At 27.4% G+C, this 17,532-nt stretch overlaps 4 protein-coding genes and 2 long non-coding RNA genes across 11 annotated transcripts in view; 3 read left to right on the top strand and 3 right to left on the bottom strand.

Annotated features, from left to right (window-relative positions):
- Positions 1–4,236, top strand: part of LOC123262186 (dentin sialophosphoprotein) — a 32,600-nt gene extending 28,364 nt beyond the window's left edge. For all 4 annotated transcript variants that reach the window (XM_044724328.1, XM_044724325.1, XM_044724327.1 and 1 more), the window contains exons 11-17: positions 2,308–2,445; positions 2,510–2,662; positions 2,753–2,931; positions 3,148–3,351; positions 3,424–3,664; positions 3,741–3,938; positions 4,011–4,236. In XM_044724328.1, the coding sequence (XP_044580263.1) occupies positions 2,308–2,445; positions 2,510–2,662; positions 2,753–2,931; positions 3,148–3,351; positions 3,424–3,664; positions 3,741–3,938; positions 4,011–4,084 (1,187 nt within the window). In that variant the 3' untranslated portion in view covers positions 4,085–4,236. The remainder of the gene's footprint in view (positions 1–2,307; positions 2,446–2,509; positions 2,663–2,752; positions 2,932–3,147; positions 3,352–3,423; positions 3,665–3,740; positions 3,939–4,010) is intronic.
- A 1,607-nt stretch (positions 4,237–5,843) lies between these two features.
- LOC123261485 (WD repeat-containing protein 74) lies at positions 5,844–7,770 on the bottom strand. The gene is made up of 8 exons (XM_044723081.1): positions 7,554–7,770; positions 7,315–7,462; positions 7,150–7,245; positions 6,768–7,071; positions 6,604–6,701; positions 6,334–6,535; positions 6,017–6,255; positions 5,844–5,847 (listed from the first exon to the last, which is right to left on the bottom strand). Exons 1-8 carry the CDS (start codon positions 7,609–7,611, stop codon positions 5,844–5,846), a joined length of 1,149 nt encoding a protein of 382 aa, XP_044579016.1. The 5' UTR covers positions 7,612–7,770.
- A 233-nt stretch (positions 7,771–8,003) lies between these two features.
- Positions 8,004–9,204, bottom strand: LOC123262200 (trypsin-3-like). 2 transcript variants are annotated; one of them, XM_044724349.1, is made up of 4 exons: positions 9,061–9,204; positions 8,842–8,967; positions 8,394–8,522; positions 8,004–8,286 (listed from the first exon to the last, which is right to left on the bottom strand). In XM_044724349.1, exons 1-4 carry the CDS (start codon positions 9,202–9,204, stop codon positions 8,056–8,058), a joined length of 630 nt encoding a protein of 209 aa, XP_044580284.1. In that variant the 3' UTR covers positions 8,004–8,055. The 2 variants fall into 2 exon arrangements, with proteins under 2 accessions (XP_044580284.1, XP_044580283.1); XM_044724348.1 differs by having other exon boundaries at positions 8,005–8,522.
- Positions 8,901–10,064, top strand: LOC123262205. Its single transcript, XR_006508880.1, has 3 exons — positions 8,901–9,214; positions 9,302–9,488; positions 9,928–10,064. It is a non-coding gene; the product is annotated as an uncharacterized LOC123262205 (long non-coding RNA).
- LOC123262190 (receptor-like tyrosine-protein kinase kin-15) lies at positions 9,263–17,413 on the bottom strand. 2 transcript variants are annotated; one of them, XM_044724337.1, is made up of 12 exons: positions 17,154–17,413; positions 16,855–17,086; positions 16,433–16,608; positions 16,097–16,346; positions 15,884–16,002; positions 15,668–15,758; positions 15,154–15,586; positions 11,588–11,787; positions 11,373–11,505; positions 10,930–11,063; positions 10,244–10,445; positions 9,263–10,027 (listed from the first exon to the last, which is right to left on the bottom strand). In XM_044724337.1, exons 1-12 carry the CDS (start codon positions 17,387–17,389, stop codon positions 9,918–9,920), a joined length of 2,316 nt encoding a protein of 771 aa, XP_044580272.1. In that variant the 5' UTR covers positions 17,390–17,413; the 3' UTR covers positions 9,263–9,917. The 2 variants fall into 2 exon arrangements, with proteins under 2 accessions (XP_044580272.1, XP_044580271.1); XM_044724336.1 differs by lacking the exons at positions 9,263–10,027; positions 10,244–10,445; positions 10,930–11,063; positions 11,373–11,505; positions 11,588–11,787 and adding exons at positions 14,168–14,666; positions 14,741–15,060.
- LOC123262206 lies at positions 11,787–13,042 on the top strand. The gene is made up of 2 exons (XR_006508881.1): positions 11,787–12,323; positions 12,413–13,042. It is a non-coding gene; the product is annotated as an uncharacterized LOC123262206 (long non-coding RNA).
- Positions 17,414–17,532: the final 119 nt, after the last annotated feature.

The raw sequence follows: 17,532 nt of genomic DNA, 5'->3' as shown, positions 1-17,532 counted from the left end.
TCAATGATATTACATCACTCAAGTTCCTTAACTTGTTGAGATCCTTTATATTTATTATTTAATTAGATTGAATGTAACTGCCGGTATTTATTGCTTAAATATTTATTTTATTTGAGTAAACATCAGTAATTGGATGTATGGAAAGTCGTTTAGTTGATAAAACTAATTAGCTATTGTATGACAACAACAAATAAAGTCTCTTTGATTACCGTTAGAGTAATATGTGCCTTGGATACTTTTTTTTTTGGCATCGTTTTCACGGTTTTTCAGACGTTATTCTTGGCCAGTGATGACGAATAAGTTCGTCGACGAGTACGACCGAGATGAAGGATAAAATCTACCAGTAAATGTGCTTGCAACGTTTGCTAGACCGCACTAGTAATTTGTTCATTTATCATTTCTTATCGATACAATACAATATAATATTATTAGTGAATATATTTTGTCACCCTCAATTCGATTTATAATTAGTATTTGAACTGTTGAAACGTTTGTTTTGATTCAAGTGACGCGTGTTACTGTCATTTTAAAATAATTAAACAACTTTATTTAAAAAAAAAAAAATAAAACAGTGTTGTTGTTGATGTTTTTGATGATGATGATGAAGAAAAAATAAAATGAAAATAAATAAATTGAGGTATATATTGGTGGTAATCAACAGATATTTATCCTCAGGGAGTTGCTATGGAAAAGTAGTGTCATTACTTTTTATACTCACCAAATGTTATTTAATATCACAAGACTATAAAATACAATTTATTTTAGTTGTTGGTCCTGAGAAGAAATAATTCTTATCATCTGGAACCTTTAAAAGCTTTAGAGAATTTAATAATACTTTATTTTCAAAGTTAAAAAAAAAAAAAAGAGTATATATGTTTTGTGAAGACTTGAGAATAAATGAAAACGATGATCGAAAATGTTAACACTTTATTATTTTTCAAACGCTGAATGTATTCGCTCGTTGATCGATGTTCAATTTCACTCAGCGCGTAATCAGTTTGATGATAGTCCCATTTATGCGAAGCATCTTATCAAAGAATTTCCAGTTGAGAATCCACCCCTTGAACCTGAACTCGCCGAGACTCTCTGTCAAGGTATGAGCCAACATTCCACGAATAATTTCATTATTTTATATCTCAGATCTAAATTTTTATAAATAATTAAATAGAAAAGTTTTTCTTGGGACAATAATAGATTTTTATTGCCTAAAACTATTTTAATTAAACTATAAAAATCTACTACGCGGTCTGTCGGTTGGTTTTAAAATAAAACTTATAAATATTTAAAAATATTATTAGTTTTTAAATAATTCAATATCGTGTTTGAGTTGCATCAGCTTGAGAATATGAATATTACTCTGATATGAAAAATAATTTCCTCCGACTTTCCATTCACTGACACAGCATACTCACAATTCCTTTGAGGGGATTACCCATTACCCATTGCCATCCGATCTCTATTGACTATACTGTATCTACTATGTAATATTATAATATAGAGGTATATTAGTATTAGTATCTCTTAGTAACTAGTATCTAGTGTCGTGTTTAAGTGGCAAGCGCAAGGTTTAATTAAAGATATCATTAATCGTAATCGATTCTTCACTATTTCTTCATATTTATCTATATCTCTGTAAACCGGCGAATTAAATCTACCGGACAGTAGTAGGCTATTACATAAATTAAAATTAAATTTATAAAATTATATTATACCCGCAGCGTAATTCGATTAGTGAGAATTTTTTGGCATCTGTTAAACTGTCTTAATACAACTGATACAAATCGTCTGTTAATTTTATTTGATTTTATTCAAAGTTTAGTTAAAATAATATTAATTAATTACATCAGTTTTATTGATAGTCATTAAATGTGCTTATTTAAATTGAAAAAAATTTTTAAATTAATTATTTGGATCAGTTTAAATTATTCGGTTGATCATAATAATTATAATCTCTGTGTTTAATTGGATTTTCCATTAATAATTCACCCGTTTATTGTACAATACGTTTGTCAATTGTTATTATTTTCTGAGAAGTTGTTGGAGGTCATATCTGTTTTACTGATTCATGGAAAAATTTTTTACAATGATAATTTGTGTGAGATACAATAATTGCGATCTATACTAACTTAATGATGTATAATTATTTCACTAGTAACTTTCAAGTGGATGATATTGATGCAGACTGTATTTTATTAAACAATATTAATTAACCTGTTGTGTTATATTAAAAATATTGCTATTATTGTAAATTAAAAATGAAGAGAAACAAAAAAGCATTATTGTATTGTGAATTATTTGGACTTGCAGAAAAAGATGAAACGCAGATATACGTGAAATTTTTCAAATTTCACAAATGTTATGATCTCATACCTACGAGTGCAAAATTGGTTATATTTGATACTAAGCTCGCTGTCAAAAAGGCATTCTTCGCTCTTGTTTATAATGGTAATTATTTTTTATAATTTTTATATATTGATGGTTCAATAAATTAATTAAATTTTTTTAATAGGTGTCAGAGCGGCGCCATTATGGGACAGTGCCAAACAACAATTTGTTGGAATGCTAACCATTACCGATTTTATAAAAATTCTTCAAAAGTATTATACTAGTCCTACGGTCACAATGTATCAATTGGAAGAACATGAACTTAATACTTGGAGAGGTAATTATATTACACAGCAGCTATTAAATAAATTTGAATAATTTATTAATCGTTATTATTATTATTATTATTATTATCATAATATTTCAGACGTTTTACACAAAGAAATTCATCCATTGGTAACTATTGGACCTGATGCTTCTATGTACGATGCCATTAAATCATTGATTCAAAATAGAATCCACCGATTGCCTGTGATAGACCCGGATACTGACAATGTTCTTTATATATTAACACACAAAAGGATACTCAAATTTCTATTCCTCTATGTAAGTAAACTCATTCACACTAAACAATATTGTTTAATCCTTTAATCCAGTTAAATGGCTCTGTCTTATCCAAGATAATTCATTTAGTTGTTTAAAAAACAACATTTATTGTATCCATATTATTCTATTTAGAAATAACAAACTGTTGTTAACAGACGTAATTTTGATAATTCAATTAAATTTAGAGTTAAAAAATAATTTATAATTATATTACAGATTCACGAGCTACCAAGACCTTCCTTTGTAGATAAAACAATAGAAGAATTAAGAATAGGGACTTATGATAATATAGCAACAGCTACCGAAGAAACTAGCATAATTTTAGCTCTTAAAAAATTTGTCGAAAGGCGAGTTTCGGCATTACCTATTCTTGATTCTGAAGGAAAATTGGTTAATATATACTCCAAATTTGATGTAATTGTAAGTAATATTTATTATTAAAATTTAATTTTTATTAAATAATAAAATAATAAAATTTTTATTGAATTACAGAATTTAGCTGCTATGAAAACTTATGATAATTTGGATGTTTCTCTAAAAGAAGCAACTCAACATCGAAGTGATTGGTTTGAAGGAGTTCATAAGTGTAAATTAGATGACACATTGTTTATCGTTATGGAAAAAATAGTAAAAGCCGAAGTTCACAGGCTAGTTGTAACAGATGAAAATGAAAAAGTTATTGGTATTATTTCATTATCTGATATATTATTGTATCTTGTTTTAAGGCCATGTGGTAAGTTATCGTGATTATCCTCAATAAACAAAAGAAACAAATTTTATTAGATAATTAAATAATAAAACAAATATAGGTGAAGATGGAGGCAGTACCAAAGATATTTCAAGCTCATTGCGAGCACAAGATTCGACAGCTTCCAGTTCGGTACAATCAGACCCAGCTGTTGCCGTTCGTAATAATGATGATGACGAGAATGATGATGATGATGAAGACGATATGATAGAAGTTGATACAGGTGTCGAGGCTCATACTCAAACAGAAGCTATTAATGGTAAATTATTTTGAGACAATATCAAAGCTACTTTATGCCTACGACAATTAAATTGTACATTTTATATTTTAGGGACTCAATCGACCCTTGTTGAACAATCCCAAGAGTCGGCACGACGAGAAGTAGCAGTATCCAGTGGTGAATAAATTCAGTTATTGAAAAAATTTTATTTTTTCTTACTTGCTATGTGTTTTCGTAAACATCAAAAAGTATCACTGATACTCAATTGTCGCTCTTTAGTGCTTGTGAGAAAAAAAAAAAAAAAAAAAAAAAAAAAAAAAAAATGTATTTTTAATTACAAAAAGAAAATGAATACACCAAACTAATGCGCATCATAATTTCAGACGAATGAACTGATTATAATTGCTGCCTCATATTTCATACTTAATCATAATTCCGAATTATAAATAAATTAAAGTGAAACGAAAATTATTATAACGTGCTACAAGTTTGTTTTTTTTAAATAAACCATTGTTTGTAAAAAACAAAAAATTCGCCAAGTTTTTAAATTGTATCAATTTTTTTTTAATCATTGTATTAACTTAATTTACTAAATTACAAATATTTATCGAATCATAGTGATCTTTAATCATAAATTTTTTTTCTTTTGTAACTAGGGATAAATAAGTGGTACAGTTGGTTGATGAATGGTTTTTTTTTTGCATAATGTATAAATATATTAATAAATAAAAAGTACGAAAAGAATGAGAAGACAAAATATAAATGTGAGATAAACTCTACTGATATGTGATAGATTAGAAAAAATAAATTCACCATTTTTCAGTCGATAAAAAATGCCATTTAATATTTAATTAATAAATTAATTAATGACTAAAAGTCATTAATTATTTCTTATGTAAATAGATAATTAATTAATGAATAAATAAATAAATAAATAAATAATTAATTGAGTGTATTAGCAGTAGACCGTTTAGTAGTTATTGATATGATGGTTTTTAATGGCAAGTTTATAATTTTTAAGTTATTAATTAATAATAAATAATTAAAAATAAGTTGAGCTCAGCCCTATTGAGATGAAATAAATAATTATCAGGAAATCATGTCTTAGATTTTTAGATCATGATAATAATGCTTACAACAAGAGATTGGCAATTATTTCTTTTGATTTAAAAATTATTATTACGATTACAATTATATACAGCCTCTTTATAATAATTATAATTATTGATTAATGTGTGCGAATTATAATTAAAGGCCTATTTTTTAAAAAAATAATTATTTAAAAAATGACTGTAGAAATTGTAGTACTTAGTAAATTTTTTATCGATTTATTTTCGCTTTTGGCTAGCTTTTATTATTATTTTATTAATTAATTTAAATATCTATTTAAATATATATTTAAACCGGTAGACTGTAAAATGTTGTAAAAAAAAAAAAAAAAAAAAAAAATGAAAAAAAAAACTAAATCATGTAACAGGAAAAATTAAGAGCGTTGTCATGATTAATTGTAAATGTCTTATAAATAAGAAAAAAAAATCTTGCCATCTCTGGTGTTGTATTACGCAATGAAAATATAAAAAGTTTATACAATAAGGTTGTTCCCAGCGAAATCCAGGTGTTTGAACACCAATTGTAGAATATTTTAATAATAAAAAGGAAAAAAAGAATAAAACAAAAAGTAAAAAAAAAACGTTCATTGAAACGAAACAATATATATTGCACATAATTTTCTTTCCGTCGCGTGCCTTTTTAAATTTAACAATAACAATTAACTTATTAATCAGTGTAAAATTGTGTAATTAGCATTCGATAATAATTTTATGAATGCAACAACGTTTTACTTGATAAACATTATTAAAAAAAAGATAATAAGAAACATGTCTTTTTATTATTTGCATCAACAGAAACAACAAAGTGTTTATAAAGTATCGTAAAGTTTATAAGTCAACTGAATTATTATAAAATAACAAAAATTTATTAACAGGGAACATCCTTAAATTTAAATGATCAACGAATAAAAAACTTTCAAAAAAATATCGAGATAATTATTGATCAATCTTTCATTTATTCTCATCAACATTAAAATTAATAAACTGTTTTTAAATAATTATTTTATTTTTTCTTTTACAATTTTTCTTTTTTTGATACGATTTTCATTATAATTTGGTTCTTTTTTATCATTACAAATTACTTGCATGTTATTAAACATTTCATCGTATTCTGCGTCGTTTTTAATTTCACTATCGTCGATTATCTGGATATTTTCATCATTCGTTATGTTTTCTTTACTTTCTACTTCTTTCAAGACAAACTCAGATCTCAACACCATACTACTCAGTCTTGATGTCAAATAAACCTGCAATAATTTAATGTCAATTTATAAAAAATTCTCAATGTTAATAATTACATTTTTTTTTTCTCAATATAAACTTACTTTTTGTAACAATTCCTTGGTATTAATATTATGAACACGTAAATATCGATCTAACCCAACACTTACAATGTACGGATTATTTTTAGGGCAAGAAATGGCAGTAATACCACCAACAAAGCCTTTATAAGTGTTCAATACCTTTCCAGGTTTACGTAAATCAACTAAATTCATTATTCCCTTGCCGGAGCCTACTACGATATGACTAAAATAAAAAAATAATTTTTAAATAAAGTTATACAAACTTAAATATAAATTAACTCAAATATTTACTTTTCTTTTGGCGCAATTGCTAGAGTAGTTAGAGCTTGATCTTTGACTTCAATATTAATAACTGGCCTTTTTTGTATAAGAGGATCATACAAACGTACCTGAAAAATTTTTCAATTTACTTTAATACTATTTTTTTGTTTTTAATTAATTAATAAAATACTTACGTATCCATAGCGACTGCAAGTTGCTATCTTAGATGAATCAGGTAAAAAACCAATATCAGATACCCATATGGGTACACGCATCTCCAACCAGTCATGTCGAACGTTTTTTTCTTTGAATGTTACTTTGTCTTGCTCCAAATCATATAATTGCAAAGGATGCTCTTTCCCTCCGGTTGCTATTATATTTTTATTGAATTTATTGTGTCTCATAGCGTGCAAATCCTCATTCGTTTTTATAACTTTTATACTTTCACTGCGTCTCCATAGATTAATGTCTCCAGATTCTACTGCTGTTATTATACAACTGGAAAATAAAGAAAATCGTTCAATTATGTTTTTTACAGTAATTAATAATTGTAATAAAGTTTAAATAAAAACTTACTTATTGTAATGAGAAATTCCTCGAATTTTTCCAGCACTGACATTGCAAGAAAACGAAGTCGAAAAAGCCAAATGTTGTGAGTCGTAAACTTTTACACTAAAATATTTCATTTTAAATTAATAAATAAATAATGAATAATAACAATAATAACAAAAACAAATATACCTTCGATTCTCAGCAGACCCACAACCAATAAGAACATCTTTTTCATCATCATCGCCCCAAGACATTGTTGTCACTTCATGATCTTTTGTAATTGATACTAAATTTTGTATATTTTTCACTATACATTTATTTTTATCAATTTTAACTCCTAAAAATTTTATTAACAATAATAAATATTAATTAATTATAAGTAATAAAAAAAAAAAAAAAAAAAAAAAAAAAAAAAAAAATTATCTAACCTTTAAATACTCCAGATTTTCCACCGACAAATATGTCAAAGTCATCCTTGAAATTCATTGTTATTAAATAGATATAAATCACTTAATTGATATTTATTTATTTATATTATATTATTATAAAATTAAAAATTTATTTTTGTTTTACTAACAAAATTTTAAAACACACGTGAACACGTGTTGTGTGTTGTCTCAACAGTGTCAACACTTTGAATTATTGTGTGACCGCATGGTGGCGCTAAACTAGATTTTTTAGCGCAATAATAAATTCTAAGCTCATATTCATATAAGTATCGCGGATTATCGAGATCAAAAAAGGATCATCTTGAGGATTGATGATGAATATGTAATATACCATATAAGAAAAAATAAAAAAATAAATATTTTCAATCAATTCTAGAATTACTGGGTGAATATTCATATTATTTCTATCATCTAAATAAATTTTCTATGTATAATGGAAGAAAATATTTAAATAAAAAAATAATTGTTTGTTTTTTATTTGTCAGTTGAAGGTTGATGAAGAGGTGATTATTACGATGACAATGATAAGAAGGAGATAATAGTTGTAGAAGATAGTCGATGAATAATTTCTGAGCATAGTACGGTAGATCCAAGGTAAATAACGATCAACTCTAGTATAAACTCCTGGTGAGTGACGTTCAGCACATCCATATCCCCAAGATACGATACCCACTTGGATATTATCGCAAATAAGTGGGCCACCGCTGTCACCCTACACAAACAAAAAAAGGGACAATCTGTTTTATTGATTATCTTCCAGAAGATTGATACTCCTATATTTATATCTATTATTGTATATATATGAACAATTTCCCATACTTGACAGGCGTCAACGCCACCCTCTTTTTTCCCTGCACACATTTGTTGCATTGGCAATTCACCTCCTAGATATTTTTCACACTCTTCATTCGCCATTAATGGTAGCCATACTTCTCTCAGTATCTTGGGCTATTTTTTAAATATTTAATTCATTTAATTAACAAGTTATTAATTAATTAAGTCAGTACAAAAGGCTGATGACCAGCATCATTTTCTAATATTCAATTATAGACTGGTATTTTCTCAAAATTAGTTAATTAAATTAATTTGACCGTCCAGCTAAATATGAATGAACTTTAAATGCCATTTTTTATATCAATAAATAATTAGTTTTCCAAAAGTTATATAATAACATAATTTTCATCAACTAGATGTCCCTTAATTAATATCTGATAAAAAAAAAAAAAAAATGCCTTAATTGTTATAAAAATAAATTATAACTATTTACCGCATTGATCATTTTAGTGTCTCCCCATCCCATTGTGGAACAAATATGATTTTCACGAAGATCAACTCTTGCCCGGGGAAGTCTTATGAAACGAACGTAATTAGTTACATGAAATGGTTTGATTAGCTAAAATCGATTAAGTTAAAGTTAACACAAATAAAATATTAAAACAATTAAAAGGAGCGAGTTAGGCAGAGTAAATAAATAAATAAATGTAACCTGTATAAGACCAATATCATTAATCATTGTCCGAAAATGAAATTCTTGATGCGGTATAAACCTATAAATATTCTGGACTTGCCATGTGGGGGCAAATTTAAGATTAGCACTACCTGCTACGACTACAAAAAGCCAAGGATTCATGACCGTCCAGGTACCACGAGGAGTCCTGCCAGATAAATAAATAAATTAAGTCTATAGGTAATATTATATTTTTATTTATTTAATTATTTTTTTGCAGAGTACCTGAGGCAAAGACAATGAGCGGCGGTCAATACAAATGTAGGTCTAATATAACTACCGCCACAGAAATGTTCGGAATCATGCCGCCATTGCATTGAAACCTAATTTAATATTTAACTGTTGCCAATAATAATAGTTTAATTAACCAAAATAACTATTCAGCAGCGAGAGACTTACCATAAAAGGTAATTTACTAATCTTAACTGCATAGCCACCAACAATCCGGTTAGAGATAGTTAATTCATTTTCGTTATTACTGCTATAATTGTCCTTTTTTGCAATTAAATATTCAATACGGCTAAATAAATTTATAATTATAAATATACTATAAATATTTGACAGTTGGATAAACATTTCAAAACTAACAAAATATATACTTATTACATATAAAACATATGAATTTAAGTCTTTTACATGTGTATGTATATTTCTTCATCTGTTATCATATTTATTGTTTTTTCTTTTAATATATTTTTTAATATATTACATCGGTTTCTTTAAATAATTTATTTATTTTGTTATATAGTATACTCTGTTTTTTTTTTTTTTTTTTTTTTTTAAATCTTTTATTTAGCAATTGACGTTTTATTTATTATTTAAATATATATTTATCATTAATTATAGATGTGTAACACACACAATACGCTTGAAATAACGATCGGTGTGAGTCCACGTGGAAGAACAGCCAACGAAGTTGTCGGAGAGGGACCAGGAATTATTTCCACTAGACATAAATAAATAATTATAAATAGTAAATGTCAATAAAATCAATAATTTACTGATGGTTTATTATAATACTCAAGGTAAATATTTATATTTTGAATTATGAATTATCAGAGTATACATGCGTATCAAGTATATTGAGTAAATTTACATGTACTTGATACTTTTATTTACTACTATGATAGACAATATATATTTTATTTATATTATTTCTTACCTGTTACAGTCTTTGTTCTAATGTCAGCGTAATCTTTTTGATGAAGCAAATAGTTTGGTATTGTTGCTCGGCAACTTATTTCCAAATGTCCATTTTTCCCGGCATGTAAATCAGAAACTTCAATAGATAGCTGTGATTCTACTGACATTAAATGTTTTTGGTGTTGACGGTACGGGAAAGTTGTAACGCGTGTTTCAATAACCTGGATTTCGTGACATTTTAAAATTATTTAACTAGTCTGATATCCAAAAATAATTCTCTTAAATGTTTCAATTAATTATCAATTGCTTTTAGTTCTGACCTATTGTATTTTTATTCGTTTTGATCGATTATAATTAAATTAAATCATATTTTAAATGGTAGAAAATTTGATTTTGAAATTTTTGATTTATTTATAGTATGCAAATTTAACGAATGAGTTATTTCACTGTTCGACTATATTAAAAAAAAAAAAAAGTCAAAGACAATGAATAAATTTAAATGCAATTGTCTGGTAATAATGACTTTACAATACACGATAATTGAAAATCAACATATTGACTTTGTTGAAAGGAATTTTAATAACGTTACGGTAGATTGATTGAGTATTGATTATTAATTGTTGATAATGTTTATAAAAAAAATTTTCAGATGAAATTTCAAGTGTATATCGATGGATTTATTAAATGATAAAATATGATATATACTTCTAATCCATTGATGAGCCATGTCAAATGAGGAACTGGATTCGCAGGAGCTGAGGTACAATTTGCCTCGAGGACTTCTCCTACTGTGTAAACAGCCTTCTTGAAAGTTATGTGCGGATTATCCGACTGAGGTACTAAAAGACACAAAGACAAATGATATAATTTATATCATTGTCTCTCGACATTCTCGACAGCCCTTTTAAGTACTCGAGTAAAACTATTTTTAACAGTATCATTATCTAAAGTACTCTCAATAAAATAATAATTTACCTCAAATCTTTTTATCTCATTACGTTTTTATTTTTTTTTTTTTTTTTTCTCTAATATTATTAAATTCACCCGATAATATACCTAATCTTTTTCCAATAATCAAACTAATTTACTAGATACTCGAAAAAAAAAAAAAAATTATATATATATATTAATTAATGTTTAATAATTACCTATAACTTGCAGCTTTACTTCGTCCGAGCTTTCAGTGTAAATTGGATAAGTAGAGCTTACCAAGCAGGAATATGAGCCAGAGGCATCAAAGTGTACATCATTTAATTTGATTGTCTTGCCATCGAGCGAATGCTTTAAATATATAATTTATAAAAGCCCTTATGATAATGATAATGAGGAAAGTGATAAATATTTGTTTATTATATAAAAATACCTCAAATTCTAAACCGGCTGGCGGCGATTTTCTAAATGGATCTGTACGATCTCTTATATATTCCAATATTTTTTTATTATCTTTTAAAAATTCAACCTTATGAAGGTCATCTGGTGCAACAGTATGATCACACGTCAGTTCCGCTGTACTGTTGTACTTGACGTAATTCGGCGCAATAAGCCGTACTTCTGGTGTTGCATCTATCAATCATCAAATCAATTAACTCATTTATAATTATAATAATTAAAATATTTTAATTATCGACTTTGCTCTATAACATTATTATACTACTGTGCGTTTGCTGTTTATAGTTTATTTAGTTATCCAATTTATTAAAGTGTAGCGAAAACTGTGTCACGTATAATGTTTAATATTTGACATAAAACTTTGTTTTATTATTTTTTTATTGTATATAAGCGCCGGTGTATACAAAGTACAAAGAAAAAAAAAGTTTATAAATAAAAAATGCAGAATAAATGTTGACTAAATAAAAATATAAACTCACAAGCGGTAGTTATATAGTGTTACAGTAGCTTTAGGTGAGTGAAAGAATAAAATAAAAAAAAGTAAAAAAAAACACATATTATAAAGTAAAGGACAAACTTTGAATGAAAAATAGTGTTTGTTCAACGGTATGAGATTAAGATATTTTAAATAACTTAATAATATTGAGGATAATTATAAAAGGCCTTGTTATATTATACCGAGAGCCAGGTGAATATCGATTTGAAAATGCGTGATTTATTTTATATACCCATTTATAATTATTAAAACGTTTAAAAATAATAACACAAATAATTTAATCCTCTTTTTATTTTTTTACAGATTTTTAATGTTATTATTTCTCATTGTTGAAAAAAAAAGTGAATGAAATAATAGCAGGAAAGTGAATATTGATTGGATGAATTTTAATTTAAAAATAAAAACACAATTGTCGAGATATCCGTTTGATAAATGTATCCATGACCTCATTATTCAATTGTGTTTGAGAATCACTTTACAGATTATTCCACCTTCAGACATCTGAACATCTATTGTTTCGCGGTACTAAAGTGTAGTGCTCAGACTTAATCGTTCTGAATGAATGAGAGAAATAATAATCGACTTTAAACTATGAAGGAGAAGAAGAAAGCTGAAAAATTGTTAGAAAAAAAAAAAAAAAAAAAAAAAAAAAAACAAGAAGAAGTAATTAAAAAAGGTAAAAGTTTGTCAGCCACGACGTTTTTTCCTGTTTGAATTAGCATTGTATTCACGAGTAGATGGACTGTCAAGGGTCGGGCCATTCTTTGAGAGGGATTTCTGTTGAAGCTGAGAACTGCCGGGAAAGGCACAGCCAATAGACAACATATAGATACTGCAGATTTGCTTCATCCCCCGGGGATCAAGGATAATAGACTAGATCATATATCTATATTTATACTTTATACATATAAATGTGTATACTATTACTTATACTCGGGGGAGAAAAAAAAATAAAAAAAAAAAAGAACAATATATACATATATAAATATAATACACAATAAAAGCATTTTAAAAACAAAATAAAAAAAAATCTTTTGCATTAATAATTGACAATAATAAGTAACTTACATGAAAATAATTGTAAAATATATACGAATACGATTTTTTTCCATTCGGCTTGTTGACGTGACATTTTCATTGATATATATTTTAAAAAATTTTATAATTTTACGATTTTTTTAAATTTTTTACGTTTTTTTTTGTTTTTGTTTTTGTTTTTTTTTTTTTTTTCTTTAAGTTACAATTAATAGTACGTGTTAGAGTCAAGTATAATTAAATTATTATTAGTTATTGTTATTAGAATTATCATTAATAATAATGATAAATAAATAAATAAATTTATCTACGTTATTAAATATAAATGTGCGACTATTTTATACAGTGTGCTTTTAACTACGCAACTTTAACTTCGCCGAGTCGGCGCTACAACTGCTGGAGTGAGCTTTCGATCGGCACAACTACCCTTGCATGGATCTACATCCCTACCTATCTGCCCGCCATCACCTTACACCCCTCTATATCACGAGGGCGTATTTAAACGCTGGTGCTCTTAAAGAGAGAGAGAGAAAGAGAAGAAATTGGTGCTGGTGCTGGTGCTGGTGCTGGTGCTGGTGCTGATTCTGATTCTGAATCTGATTCTGATGGTGATGGTGGGTACAATGTTATATGTGCGCCGACGTCGTCGCGTGGGCGAAATCACTCTCACGCAAATAGCTCAGACGTCTATGCGTCCTAGAAATATAAAAATGTCATTGCTTACATCATAGCTTCACATCCTACATGCATTGATATCAAACTTATCTTTATACAAGTATAATAGTAAAGATAAAGGGTTAACATAAATAATAAATCTATTCTCAAAACTATCAAGAGGAAACTTTTATCAACAGATATTAAACATTAAATAAAATAAATTAATGTAAAGAAAATTTTAACTTTTAATGTTACCTGCTAGACATTTTTTTATAAAATATTTATACATTTATTATATATTGAAAATATTGGGTAAAAGCTTTTCTATATGTATATAATATTATATTTTTTATGCGGTTTAACGGTGTTGTATTTTCGAGCTAAAAATTTTCATCATAAAAGATAGATAATTAAATGTCAGTAATGAATGTAATTAATTTATCGATTGTTAAAGTGTTACGATATTGTAAGAGGGATTATAAATGGATGTACTGAAATCAGCGGAAAATACGGTAAGCTGATGGGAAATTTGATGGAAATTGGGCCGTTTGGACGGCTCTGTAGACCAGCATGATTGTAAAAAGTAGTAAAATTCTGGTGAAATATTGTCAGGACATTTTAAACGGCAATTATTCATGACAATGTACTGGAGTAATTTGTCATCTTGTATTTCGGCGTAAGGAAAGGCACCCAGTGTTAATATTTCCCACAGCACCACTCCGTAAGACCACACGTCACTTTTAAAAGTAAAAGCACGATCTCGAAGAGCTTCCGGTGCCATCCAACGTACTGGTAGTCGTCGTACTCCATTACCACTTTGTCCAATTACATAGATCCCGTCTCGAGACAGTCCAAAGTCTGAAATCTATTTTTTTTTTTTTTTAAATTAGATTTTACACTCGGTTAATTTTATTAAATAATAATCGTATATATAATAACTTTTAATTTCAAATTTGAGGTAACGAGAATATTTCTTGCAGCCAAATCTCTATGAACAATATATTTTTGTTCTAAATATTCCATTCCGCGAGCAATGTCCATTGCAAAGTTAATAAATCGATAGTTATCAACCGTGCCACCTGTTGTTGAGTGATGAATATTTTTTTTAACACTATTTTCGTAGGTGACATTCGGCGTATAAGAGTGATTGTTATTGTCTTCAGGTGTAATTGAATTAGTAGCTAGCGATGAAATAGAAAAACTATCAGTTATTAAAGAGCCACTTTGTTTACTGTGTTTACAATTTCCGTTAGAACAATCTAAAAATAAATAAGCTCAATAAATTTTTTATCAACGCTTGCATTTTTATTTCCACATTGAGTTGCGTGGAATTAATAATTATTGATTATTACTCTCGTTTGAGCACAATTCTGATGTTGAATGAGTTGATGTTAATTTTTTATTTAGACTATCACGCAATTGGTGAAGATAACCAAGCAAATCACCGCCTTCGACGTACTCCAAAATAATACAAATTGGATTCTCAAGTTTCGTACAACAGCCAATAAGTTTAACAAGATGTGGATGAGATCCGGCACGTTTCATTGTCCCAATCTCGTAAACCAATTGACGACGCGCCGCTGTCTTGTCATCAACATTCCCCGGGTTCATCATTTTTACGGCTACTGGAAAACCATTTTCCTCTCCTTCATTATTATTATTATTATTAGTTACAAAGTCTAAATAGCCTAAGTAAACTTTGCCGAACTGCCCTTTGCCGAGTTCACTTGAAATTTTAATACGGTCATACGATATTTCGTAGCCATCGGTTATCGTTTCCGTCGTCTAAAAACAATTTAATAAATTTATTCAATAAATTTTAATAATTTTAACTGATAAAAATGAAAAATTAGATATTAATTGAACCTCGATAATTTCATCTGCATAAAGCATGTTTTTCTTCTTTAAAACAGTATTTATCCAGCCGTTTCTTTCTGATATTCTGATGCTACTAATGGTAATAAGAAAAAAAAAAAAATAACGTATAATTCAGGTTACATTAACGACACTTTAATCGTTTCATTTATCGATAATAAATCTCAAAAACAAATGTATATATTTTTATTATTAAAAAATTCTCACCCAGACGTGACGTGATTTGATAAAATGAATTTGTAATTTTCATGACCTCGATTCCGAATGTAAGTGAACAATCCGATAATTATTGAGCAAATTATAAGTACTGTACTCCATATTAGCCACTAGAAATATTTTATTCCACCGTATAATATTGATTGTCATTTTTTTTTTTGTTAAAAAATTTAAATTTTTCGTGATAATAACTATATATTTTACTTGATTACTGTATGTTATTGACATCAGAAGTGGTTGGGCGTTTGTTTTAATAATATAATCACTCATTCGACCGCGACATCCGTGAATATCTTCAGCAGCGACAAAAATTTTCATTTCTTTATCAAAAATTGAATTAACTGATGATTCTGTATGCCAGATATACGACCGGGCATTGCTCGGCGCACTGGTTAATTTTGTCAAATTGTAGACTGGAATTCCATTTTTAGATATTAAAATTGGTATTGAGTATCTGAAAAATTTAAAAATATTTATTACAAGATTGAAAAAATGTTATGATATTATAAAGAGACAATCATATTAAATACTATACGCTACCCGACGATGAATGAAGAAATATCTGATGCATTCAATAACTGATGTATTGTACTCCATGAAATAAGAATACTTTTGGAGTCGGCAATAGATGCATTTACCTCAACTGAAGGAAGTAATTTCGAAGCTTCATCACAATTACATAATTTTCCTATACAATTTGGTACTGTTATGTTAATCTGAAAATTAATCAATAATTATGAGACAATTTTCTTACAAAGGGTTACTGATTATTCAAACATAGATAGATGATTTGGATTGTAAAAAGTACAATACTATAATCTTATTCTCGAGATTATTATTATTATTATTATTATTATTATTCAAGTTAATGGTAAGAAGCCAGTAATTACTTGCATGAATAATTTTCATAAAAGATTTACATCAATACAGTAATAATAATAATAATAATAATAAAGACTTACTTTAGCAGCGTTGGAGTTTGCATTTGCACGTGGATTTGCAAAAACTTGAATTTCATAAGTACAACTAGGTCTGATTTGTAATTCTGGTACATCTGATAACAGTGAATTCTCAGGAAGAACAATATTAAATAGATTATCATCTGTTGTTGTTGTTGTTGTTGTATAAAAAATACTTTCTTCAGGACAACTAATTGTATTTTTTTGATCAACTGTCATGGAATTAATAAAAATACTGAAAATAAATAATGTTTTTATAAACAAAAGTAATTTAGTAATAAAAAATAAATCTATAAAATTACCTGTATGATGTAGGGCACCATGAGTATGGAGGCAACCACGAAATGTTAAATTTTAACACGCTATCATGACTATTATCGTCATTAATATTTCCAAACTCATCAAATATTTCAACTCTCAAGTCTTGCGGCGCATCAGACACATTATTATTTATTATTGATACATTGCTTGGGTAAGCATTATAAACAAAATTAATAATACTACCAAAGAAGATTAATATAATATAATTAAAATACATCTCATGTTATTATCATTTATTCACAGTGTGTTGAATTTTTTTTTTTTTTGCTATTAAATAGAATTAATTATACACAAATTAAGATTAAAAATAAATTTTTCTAAATTTAGAACTACATTATTAATTAATAATTTTATGTCAAT

The sequence above is a fragment of the Cotesia glomerata genome, linkage group LG3, assembly GCF_020080835.1.
Source record: "Cotesia glomerata isolate CgM1 linkage group LG3, MPM_Cglom_v2.3, whole genome shotgun sequence".
NCBI lineage: Eukaryota > Metazoa > Arthropoda > Insecta > Hymenoptera > Braconidae > Cotesia > Cotesia glomerata.
This window is presented reverse-complemented; position numbering and strand designations above follow the sequence as displayed.